The following is a 12,232-nucleotide window of genomic DNA, read 5'->3' as shown; positions in this document are numbered from 1 at the left end:
AGTTTCTTCAGCATCGGGCATAGTAAGGTCCATATACAGTATAAACTCCTCCTTCCAACTCTTCCATGCCTTTGCTAAGTTGTTGGAGTCCAAAGCAAGCATTGCAGGATGTTTCAGTCCTTCCATTCCGACGTCAGCTGTTTTTCCCGCTCCCCCCGTTGCGTTGGGTGGTTAGCCAGTCGACTCCTCAAAGCTAGCTAGCTAGCTGTACTACTACACTGGTCCACATCAAACGGCAACTAAAACTGTTGATACAACTGCCACCATGTTTCATTCTGTTCTGTTCGTCTTAAACTATACAGAATGGACGGTTAAAGCACTTGGAACTTGCTTACTTATGTCTTTACTCACATAAATAGACCGCACGTTACACACGGCTCTTACCAGTTTGCTCTTGTAGTGTGTCACACTCAAATTGGTCCCCGGAACAACAAACGTGCATGAATAAGTCGACACGTTGGTCCTTGACTAGCAGGTCTGACCCTTTAGTCGACTGGTTAACATTGTCGCTTGCGGGGTGGGAGATACGAGTTCGCGTCCCGGCCGTGGCAGTTCCCGGACTGTGCCCCAAATTCGCTATATTGGTGTCAGAAGTGGGATACGCGCGGACGTGCTTCCCGAAGGAGGGGGGGGTAGTGTAACGTGCATGCATAAGTAGACACGTTGGTCCTTGACTAACGGGTCGGATCCGTTACTCGACTGGTTAACTTTGTTGCTTGCGGAGTGGTAGACACGGGTTCGCGTCCCAGCTGTGGCGACGGGGGGCAATCCGGAATTCGCTACAACACTATTGTTACAGGCGACAACAAAATCGTGTCAAAATTGGGCTGAAATCGTGTGCTCTGATCCCGGCATAAGCCTTCCCTAACTGTTGGCTATTGTGCAGTCTACATGGCCATATGTCTGGCTTTTGGACAGACAGTCCGATTTCATTTTTCAGCTCTCTGTCCAGCGTAACATCTGGATGGACACCTATTTGTCCTCTTGATGGTATTGAATAAATATCGCGCGTGCTCGTCTCAGAGCGCTAGAGCTCACTTTGTTACACTGCGTCTTACTGGCTACTGTGAAAGAAGTCAGCATTTTTATTGGCTAATGGTGCGGAACTCTGAAATTGCGTATTTACGAACTCAGTTATTTTCAACGTCAATATTATTTTGTGGGTTATTGGCTAATGTATACCTGTCAAATCAATGATGAATCAATGAATTCATTTGTTTAATGTTTAAACGCTCTTAATGTGTAAACGCTTACTGTATAAGTCAGTCAAAATGAAAAACTGTATACAACCCTGGTATTAAGAACATGCATTCATTACGAAAAGTGCCAATGATGAGTTTCATGTATTTTGTAAGCTTTGCTGAGCCGACTTTGATGTGAGCAGCAAAGAAAATGTAGGTATTGAATGGCTTGCTACAGGTCGCTAAAACATGCATGATAGTTGGTCTAACCATCCTCCTCTAACCATCCCCATCCTCACCTGCCGCCTATGACTATGATGATGATCATGAAGACAACCTTATTCAGTTTTCAGTCCTCTTTTCAACAGTTCTGAATGTGAACAGCTCCACCACACTTAGACAGACGATGATTAGCAGTTACCTTAATTTACAAAGAGCTCTGGTATGAAAGACAACCCACAGTAAACTGAGGGTCAAAGCAAATGATAAACGACTGGAGGGTCATTGGTTCAAAATCATGCACTGCCTTGGAAAATCTTGGCACAGGAAGTGGAGGAGTTTTGCTCATTGTTGGTTGACACACTTGAAAAGTTGGGGGATGCATTCATCTCCCAGGTGTTATTTTGATTTTGTATTTCTATAGTCATCCTTTTACCTGCATGGCCTCTTGGTTGTCACTAATAGTTAACAATGTTAGTGTGTTTGGGAAATCCAAATCTAAGCTGTCTATCATAAGAAATGTATTTCAGTGAAATTAACAAGATCAGCCATTCAAATCTGTTGAAGCTTATGTCAATCTAATTACTGTTGAGCTAAGTACAAAGTGTATTATAAATGAAATGTCACACAAACTCAATAACAAATCTGAAGTTCACTGTTTCAGAGAGCAGACATGTCTTCAAAACTACAGGATTGCCTGAATAAAGACTTCACCAGTAGAAGGAACTGGGTCCAAAGTATACAGAACAGTAAATTAGCTTTGTTATACAAGCAGTCCCCCAGATTACGAACGAGTTCCGTTTTTGAGTCTGTCCGTAAACCCAATTTGTATGCAAGTCGGAACAGTTACGTACAGTTCACATCTAGTCAATTAGTCAAACGTCTGTCTTAGTATATATTATAAATGTTAACTAAAACATCATACATATAATAAAGCAGGAATAATAATAAAGGTAACCACAGTACAGTATTTATAATTGAGAGAGAATGTGTGTATAGGTATACAAAATTAAAGAAACATTTCTTACATTTCAAACTCGACCCAGTTGGGAAGTATACAGAACAATAAATCAGCTTTGTTATGCAGGCAGTCCCCAGATTACGAACGAGTTCCGTTTTTGAGTCTGTTCGAAAACCGAATTTGTATGTAAGTCGGAACAGTTACGTACAGTTCGCATCTAGTCAATTGGTCAAAGGTTTGTCTTGGTATATAGTATATATTGTAACGTGCACGGATAAGAAGACACGCTGGCCGCTGGCTCGCGAGTCTGACCCTTTAGTCTAGCGGTTAGCGATGTCTCCTGCGGTGCGGGCGATACGGGTTCGCGTCCCGGCCGCGGCAGCTCCTGTGGTTGGAGGCGTGAAGGGGCTGATATACTTAAGCGCGGGGACGCGCTTCCCGAAGGAGGGGGGGGTAGTGTAACGTGGATGGATAAGAAGACACGCTGGCTCGCGGGTGTACCACTTTAGTCTAGCGGTTAGCGATGTCTCCTGCGGTGCGGGCGATACGGGTTCGCGTCCCGGCCGCGGCAGCTCTTGTGGTTGCGTTGCCCCCCCGAATTCGCTACAATATTTCACCTAAAACATCATAAATATAATAATGCGGTATTAATAATAAACGTAACTACAGTACAGTATTTATAATTGAGAGAGATGACGTTTGTATAGTTATAAAAAATATTAAAGAAACATTTCTTACATTTCAAACTCCCCTCCTGCCACTGTTCCCGGAGTGGGTCTGTCCCCGGAGCGAACACAACACCTCTCTCTGGACGCTTTATTATTTCCACTTTCGTTTCAGTCGTGGTCGTTTTCCTTTTCTTCGACGCGTCACCATCACTTGCATCAGATTTGCGCTTTGAAGCCGTGATTACGAGGGTAAACACACGAAATGTTTAAGTCAAAACACGACGCACACAACGTTCATGCGATCCGACTTAAAATGGCGACGACGGCGTGGCGCTGCTCTCCCTCGGGCCGACGAACCGCCTCAAACGCGCAGTGATTTGAGCATCGTGCAAAGTAGTCCGTCCGTTCGTTTGAACGAACCATGGTGTGTAACTCGATTCTTTTAAACCACTGGTGCCCAGCCCTGCTCCTGGATAGCTACCACCCTGCCGTTTTTCACGCCAACCCTAACTTAACACACCTGATTCTACTAATTACCTACTGACCAAGACCTTGATTAGTTGAATCAGATGTGTTAAATCAGGGTTGGAGTGAAAAGCGGCAGGAGGGTAGCTCTCCGGCAGCAGGGTTGGGCACCACTGTTTTAAACAATGGGCTTTACGGAGGCCGGTTCGTAAGAACGGGTGTTCGTAACCGCGGGGACTACCTGCATACATCCATGAAAATCATTTGCAAAGAAGATATAAATTATTGTGACAATGTAATTAACAGCGATTACATTCCTGAGGTTTATATGCACACGTGTGCGTGCGCGTACATGCATTCAAACCCACAGCCACAAGTGCACGCATGCACGCATACAACTTTCTCTTTTCGTTTACTCTCAAAACACAGCAGATTTTTTTTTGAATCTCAACGTCCTTCGATATTAAAGCGGCAGGAGACAACTTTTCAACTTTGCCCCATAGCGTTTGCAAGTGTTTTTGTTGTTTTGTTTTGTTTTGGATTTTGTTTTTGCACCGCTGTCGCAAACACAACTGGATCACTTTCCTTTTATTAACAGCCTGGCTACTGTCCAAAGCAAGAAATTACTCTAACAATCCCAATTTGAACTAGAAAACCAATCTCAGCGTTATGATATAGGCAGAGTAAAACATCCAGTAGTACTGTAACGTGCACGTTACAGTACGTAGGCAGGTTGTGTTACTGATCTAGCAGAAAGAACTTCCAACTGAAAGCTGGTTTGGAACCCTCTCAAGTCCTGGGTGTTGTGTCCCCATCGAGATCTGTTTATCCCCCTAGCCAGACTGATACAACATAAGGACGCTTGATTAACCTAAACCTAACCCTAAACTTAACCTAGCATTTACCTAATCGTAACTAATAGCTAACCTGTTTCCATGCGAATGCATTCGTCTTGCGGGGGGGGGGGGGCAGATCTCAACAGGGCAACAGAGTTCAATACAACACCGGAGCTCGCTCCAGCCCAGCCGAGGTTCACTCTTGTTTTACCTCTGTTTCTATCGCTCTCCCTCTTCGCCTTCTTTGCGTCCTCCATCAGCGGGGTTCCTTTCCTCTTACCGGGTAGTTTCCACTGTCACTTCGGTTGTTTCACCGTCCGCCATTTCTGTTACTGGGGATAGCCACCCCAAAAGCGCTATCCTTTTCCTATTTTTGTTGCGCAGTGGCTGACACACTTCCTTTGTGCCGTAAATCAAGCCTTCATTTTCCGACAAGATCGTACCCGGTGGCAGACAGAATTGTATAGTGAAAGCAAGGCTTATAGGGAAACAATGTAACCGGTTATTTTCTTGCCCGGTGCGGGATTCGATACGGGTGTACTGCACCACAAGGCGACATCACTAACCGCTCGGCTAAAGGGTCAGACCCGTTAGCTAGGGGCTAACGTGTCTTATTAGTAGTTTACACAATCTAAAGGCCGATGGTGTCATTATTCTATAGCCATTACACTGTGCAGTAAATATTTATTTCATAATGAGTAAAGCACCAAAAAAATTGTCTACTGCCGCTTTAATAATCACCGGATCTCACATTTTTCTAGTCCTAACTAACAACCAGGCCCCAAAGTCTACTCTCTCTTTCTCTTTGCCATCACCTTTCCACAGCAATTGTGGGTAAAGAACAAGCAGCATTTAAGCGTCACTAGTATAACTAGTGTAAGAATGACAATGAGGAGGCTAAAGACGTCCAGGCTGTGATACTGGATCCAGTTCAAGTCATGGGCTGCTGTCCTCAGGTGCTCTGCTCCTTTGTGTCTTATGACAAACTCTGTCCAGAAGACGGCCAAGTCCAGGGGCTCGATGGGACGATCGTTGTGCACCTCAGACAGTTTCACCATCTTCTCTTTGTAACTGAGGAGTTGTAAAAAAAAAAAAAGGAGCAAATGAGTGACAGTCATGACTTTAGTTATCGTGATCTTCTGCATTTTCATGTCACACTTGAATCAAAGTATTTCTGAACTGATTTTGGTAGCACTTTAGTATGGGGAATGTAGTCACCATTAATTAGGTGCCTATTAGCATGCAAATTAGCAACGTATTGGCTCTTAATTGGTCTCATTAATGCCTTATTCTGCATGGCCTTATTATACAACCAGTAAGCCATTAACTATGAGTTTTCCCTCTATAACCTCAGAATTATTGCTTATTAGTAGTACCATCTCAATATGCTTTGCTTAGTATGGACTTTATAAGGTGGTAGTACCACAAGAAGAGTTATTCTCCCTTACTAACACTTAGAGAATATGGTCTGTTCTTACATAACAAAACACAAAACTACAAGTGTTAATAGTGTTAAATTACTCTAAATTAAGTTTGTGTTACTTAGAATATGTTCCCCATATTAAAGTGACATCTTGATCATTACTAATTCACTAGTAATGAAGTTTTTTTATGTTCCCCATACTAAAGTGTTACCCTGATTTTTTTAGTTAACTGATAACTGATTATACAAAATGTAAATGTAAAGCACATTTTTGCAGTCATGTTAACCCAAATTTCATACAACTGACACAAAAATCAGTAAATTTTGTCAATCAAAATGGATATTGTTTTCTGTATTAGAAATTTACATTATCTTTACAATGTTTTCTTTTACATTACAGTTGTTTGCAACACTTTGGAATACATTTTTGTAGAATTTTTGTGCATGGGACAATCTTTACTGACAGCAATATTAGACACCGTATTCTATAGGTTAATGACAGTAATTTGGTTATCACCAGGTGCACGTATGGTATATACAACAACGGACGATGCAGTCAGGGTTGACCATGTCATATTGATACTGATATTTATTCAATGATAAAGATATATTTCCATTTGGTGACACTGTTGTGCTCACTGAGAAAGTTATCTTATTTTGAAACATGAGTTTAAAGAGTAACTAAACCCTAGACCATTTTAGTGAGTTTGCTGACATCTAAATGTTGAAAACCATGTAAACGTTAAAAACATGGCAGGTTGGTCTTGGTAATCTGTGATGTTTGCATAGCAGGGTACACAGATGCAGATAAAAACATGGATCTGTTTGATTTAGGTGAACCAGCTCAGCATTGACAGACAGACAGACCCAGCACTAAAAATTGTCAATAGTACGGTCAATGCTGGTTCTTCGGCACACCGACATGTCAGCAGACACACTACAATGCTCTAGGATTTAACGCTGAACCTGTGGGAATTGCACGTACAGTTTTGAGAATGTAGACAATGCTTTAGGAATTGCACGTCAGCAATTTAGAAAAACTGTAATGGCACCTTATTGTTTCCAGATGGGGCTTCCTTCACTGTATAGGGAGCACAAGCACCATCTCGCTATCAACTGCATAATGCAGTGTTCACCAACACGGCACTCACATCGTTTTGGCTTTTGATAGGTAACACCTAGTCTTGCTTTTCATCATCAAGTCCAGTTTAGTCATGGCCCCAAATCCCAGTTAGATTCTCAGAGTGCTTTTAATTCCCATGGCAAGAAACAGGTTGATACAGTAAACAACAATGGACAACACCCTTTACTCTTTGATCCTGGATTCGGATGAGGAAAATCTCCACAGAAAGGCCTTTTCAAGAAGAAAATTGGTGAAACCTCAAGAAGCGCATCAGAACCAAATTTGGTGGTGGTGCCATCACAATATCATAACTACAAATCCCCAAAGACATCCACTTTATTTGTATCTCAGTGTGGGTGGGCATGCAACAGGCATCGAGTGATCAAGGCTGGAAATGCGGTAACGTCTTTAGAAATAAAACAATTAAAGCGCGGAATATCTACACTTAACGAAGCGATACTAAAAAGAAAAGTGGAGGCTGAACTGGAGCTGCATGCATAAGCATTTGAAACATCTGCCCCCAGATGTAGAGCAGCACTTTGCCTTGCAGCAACGTCATCTGAGTGTTACATTGCCCGGGGAAAACGACAACACTCCACATATACGGTTTTGATTTAACATCCTGCGTCCTTACCTTTTATCGTTGATAACCTTGTTAAGGGCATCTAGCAGTTCTGCTGTGGTCACGTCAAAAACGTTGAGTTTCACTGCTACGCCACGGGCCACCATATGATGCATGTTGTCCGGCTGATCCCCAAATAGTGGCATCATCACCATTGGCACACCATTACAGATCCCCTCATAGATGCCGTGTGTACCTCCATGAGTGATGAATGCTTTAGCCTTGGGATGAGCTGAAGGGAATAGAAAAAAATATGCCTACACTTGTCCCACTCTAGGTAAAGTGTTATTGCCCTTGTAATTATGGAAATGCACAGGTAGAATTAGGATGAGTACATAAAATAGGCAATTTGAAATTGCATTTTGTTTGTCAAATGGGATAAAAAAAGATCCATGTTACTATATGACAAGTTAAAATAGAGCTAAAATGTATAATGGCCATTTAGCAAAATGAAAATCATATGAAAATAAGCTTTCTTCAGTCCCTTTACTGACATTGGGTTATTAACTTTTGATTTTTTGTCTTCTATATTTTCTCATCAGTTCTCATTTTGCTTATATTAAAAGTCAGTGTTGGTCAGTTTTTATGGAACCATCCATCCATCCATCCATTATCTTAACCGCTTATCCTGCTCTCAGGGATGCTGGAGCCTATTCCAGCAGTCATTGGGTGGCAGGCAGGGAGACACCCTGGACAGGCCGCCAGGCCATCACAGGGCCCACACCCACACACACACACACATTCATTCCTAGGGGCAATTTAGTATCTTGAAAAACATTCAGTTTAAGTACTATCACTATAATACATTATGGCTACTTTTGTATGGGAAATAACCTCATATTACAATACAACAATGATGCCTCTTATATGTCTCTGAATAAAACTGAACATACCCAGGAGTTCATTTTGCGGTAGCCACTTCATAATTCTGACATTCTTGGGCACATCCTCTGGTACGACTCCAGTATACCGCCACACTACCTGAAACATAAATAACGCCAGCTAAACATTAACATCTCCCGTGAAGACAAAAGAAAACAAAGAAGGTTGATGAACATTGTATTCAGATTGACAGATACATTTATTGACAGATACGTTTCATCACTCAGTGATGAAACGTATCTGTCAATAAATGTATCCAGATGAATTGATTCAATGTATCCAGATTAACTGATTCAACCTTCTTTGATTTTCTTACCTGGATTATTGAGCATGCATCAAAACACAAAAGAAAACAAGTTTATTCCGATTTTAGGATATGTAGCACACGGGAGAAGACAAATCGTGCAGAATGATGTTAGATTAGTCCTTTGGTCTTCATGCTTAGTGTGAAATCCTCAGTTGGCTAATGTGTGTAAGTTGGTAAAGAAGTTGTAATCACTGTGTCATGTGAGATGATTCCTTACTGAACGATAAGCAGGTTAATGTGAAATACTCTAAATCGGTGAGTAGTCTTTGTTGATACTGGTAATGGAGCATTGATTGAATCAAGTAGTGTAACTTGATTGATTGATAGTGTCTTGGCTATTTTCACCCTTTGAGGAATTTGTCTGAAGGCGTCAAAGAACTGTTTGGCCTTCTCTCGAGGCATGCTGGACACCAAGGAGCCCAGAGTAAAAACAACAAATCCATCATCCCCCGAGCCATCTACAAACTCCTCCAAATCCTGCAGAGAAACAGATGGGAAGTGACATTTCTCTTTCAAGAACCAAATAAAACAAGTCCACATATTGGTAATACCGCATTGTGTATGTGTAGGTTAGTCATGAACGCCTCTTGCAATCTAACGGGTATCTCATATTCATTTCGGAAATCTCTCACGTTCTAAAACGCGAACAAAACACCTCAATGTCTGGAGACAGGATCTATCAAATGCCAAAGGAGAGATTTTGATGGATTTTGTCATTATACAACTTCCACTGACCATTACAGATGTAGGAACAATAGGATATAGGCTTATGTCAACAAATGAACTGCCTCTGTTTACTATATACAGCCTATTAGCACAATGGGGCCCCTCAGTTCCTCACTTGGATTTGGATTACAATGGCCAGAGTCCAGGATATTGCTTTTGCTGGTTCAAGTTTCGCTCCTTGCATTGAGTGTTTCCAAAGGGCAAGATAAGAGAAAGCACTCCTTTAAGTTTTTATCCCACTAAAAGATAACTCCCTATAAATCAATAAACAGCTACTCCAGATCTGATAATCATTTAAACGCTGGCAATTCGCCTCCCCGAGGGCTCACATGTAACCAGGTTATCTCCTTTTGCTCGCATGTGACTTTTGTTTATTTCAAGCAAATTATTTCCAGTGTGAACTTTACTCTTTATTGTAAAATACTGACAATATGTTGGGCAAATCGCTGCAGCGCTGATTACTAAACTGGCTCAGATAAACATCTCGAGTATCACTGCTCAATCGCTTGACTTACATGAAATAATAAGAGGGTAAAGCTATTGGAAATGTGTTTAATTGTGAATCAAAATACTTTGCTTTCCTTAGGTTTTCTGTCTTTTTCGTAACAAACTGAGAAAAGCAAAGTATTTTTAGTCTATGGGCACATGAGCAACTTGGTACGACCCGGTTCAGAGTTACCATGTAGATTAATGAAAGACGCTTTTTTTTTTAAGTTGTAAAGGTACAATCCTTAATTTGAATGCAAACAAAAGGGTCGCCCCACAACCAAAATACAAAACACAGGCTTGGAACCTGCTGTCACTTCCCAATTTGATTAAAAAGGTCTCTAATACAAGTACTAACACGAAAGAACAACTCAATCTGGGTTTCTAATGTTTTCCGATGCTGTGAAAGGTTTGTTTGCACGGGTAATATTTGTAGAAATTGGAGTATAACAGGTCTATATTTTCAATAATGATTGGCTGAGGAAGACACGAGGTGCTTATTTCCAGTCTATAACTCAAAGTCTTCAATTATGTGTAAATATACCTCAATTTTATATCGTCAAACAAATCAGAGACTGGGCCTTTAAATGTGTGGGGATAGTTTTGATAACTATACGTATTTTTAGGAGTCTGCAAACTTACGATCGAAAAAACATTTTTTTTTTTGGTTTTCTTATTTTTTATATTAAACTTTTAGGGGCTACTTTTAACCCAGCCTTGGCATCAAAACACTCTACATACTCACCGCAGGCAAAGAGCCTCCCCTCACACAGTTGATACCTCCAATTAAGACCATGTTAGGCATGAGAGGTTTGGGCCATTCAAAGGCGAAATCATATCTGAGGAGCCAGATCGCACCATGGCCAAGAAGATCCTTATAGGTCACGTCCTTTCCCAGATACCTGCTAGCCAGCTCATCAAAGCTAGCAAAGAGTACACGGCACAGGATGGACTCCACCATCTTCAAAACCATGTTCTTGACTCTCTGCGGGAAGTTCATGTGGTCCGTGTTACCAGAGGCGTATCGAGGGACATAGGAGGGAGGTGAGGGGCACTGGGCGGCCTGTAAATCCAGACCACAGGGGATTCCGCGCAGGAAGTAGACAGCCGGGATGGAGAATGAATCAGCCAGGATGGTGCCGCAGGGAAGGAAAGGGTCGGTGAGCATGAGGTCAAACCTTTCATCCCGCAGTCGGCTCGTGAACTTCTGGTTGTGCAGCAGGCTCTCGCAGCCCCTCACCTGTAAAGATGTAAAGTTCATCAGGCGTCCCACGTCGACAAAAATCGTTGTGATCACCGGCGTCCTGGTGAACACTCCGTCCCTGAGTGTGTTGAAGGTTTGGTCCAATTCAGCTTTTGTGAAGGGCACCTGGAAAACCTCCGTTCTGAAACCGTCTGAGCCCTGGATCAGCAGGCTGGTTTCCGGCACTAAGACCACCACTTCGTGGCCCCTGAGGGTGAGCTCCTTCACCAGCAGCTTCATGCTGAGCCAGTGGCTCCCATCCACGGGCATAACCAGCACCTTCCCTCCGTCAACAGGCCCCGGGGTTAAGCAGCACAGCCAGGCCTGGAGCCACAGCACAGAGACCCATGTCCCCCCAGCCATGCCTCCACCCTGCACGGCAAGCATGACTGTTGTGAAGGAAAGACTACCTCCCTGTGTTACACTGGTGGGTGTAGTTGAGAAGGGGCTGGACTTTTTCAATCTGATGTATGTGGTGTGTGTGTGTGTGTGTGTGTGTGTGTGTGTGTGTGTGTGTGTGTGTGTGTGTGTGTGTGTGTGTGTGTGTGTGTGTGTGTGTGTGTGTGTGTGTCTGTGTGTCTGTGTGTCCATAGGTTTTCTTCCTGCAGGAAGCTTGGTCCGCTTGTGCAGGCGAGCTGTTACATAACACTAGGAAGTCAGAGCCGCTAGGGATTCCCTGTGGGTTCTAGGCTAAAGTCTGGTGCTCAAACTGTTCTCTCCAGTTAGTCTTTCTCTCATGGCTATACATGTTTGACATACCTTTTCCGCCCCCATACAGCAAAGCTGTAGTATTTGCTCAATGCTCTCGATGTGCAGTGTACTGCTGAAATTGACGTTTGAAAGGAAACGGCACAAAGCCGGAGGCTTGGTTCTTGAGAGCAAGATGTGTTAATAAATGTGTACACGGAGCCGGTAAAAGCACACCTGAGAGGCCGGTAACTCCCCTTCGATATCCTTCGGCGTATTTGTGCACGTAGTATAATACCACAACCCCTTAGACACAAGCAATGTAAACACAGGAAACAAAGGAATGCTGCTGGCTACAGGCCAGCTCAGTCGTCAGCCTCAGTCTCGGCCCCTGACTCTCAAT

At 42.8% G+C, this 12,232-nt stretch overlaps 1 protein-coding gene across 1 annotated transcript; it reads right to left on the bottom strand.

Moving 5' to 3' along the window:
* Positions 1-5,118: 5,118 nt before the first annotated feature.
* On the bottom strand, positions 5,119-11,505 carry LOC130120459 (UDP-glucuronosyltransferase-like). Its single transcript, XM_056289005.1, has 5 exons — positions 10,645-11,505; positions 9,033-9,164; positions 8,392-8,479; positions 7,511-7,730; positions 5,119-5,401 (listed from the first exon to the last, which is right to left on the bottom strand). The coding sequence occupies exons 1-5, from the start codon at positions 11,503-11,505 to the stop codon at positions 5,119-5,121; spliced, it is 1,584 nt and encodes a 527-aa protein (XP_056144980.1).
* Positions 11,506-12,232: the final 727 nt, after the last annotated feature.

The sequence above is a fragment of the Lampris incognitus genome, chromosome 11 (assembly GCF_029633865.1).
Source record: "Lampris incognitus isolate fLamInc1 chromosome 11, fLamInc1.hap2, whole genome shotgun sequence".
In the NCBI taxonomy this organism is placed as follows: Eukaryota; Metazoa; Chordata; class Actinopteri; order Lampriformes; family Lampridae; genus Lampris; species Lampris incognitus.
Note: the sequence above shows the minus strand (reverse complement) of the source record. Positions and strands in the feature narration are given on the sequence as shown.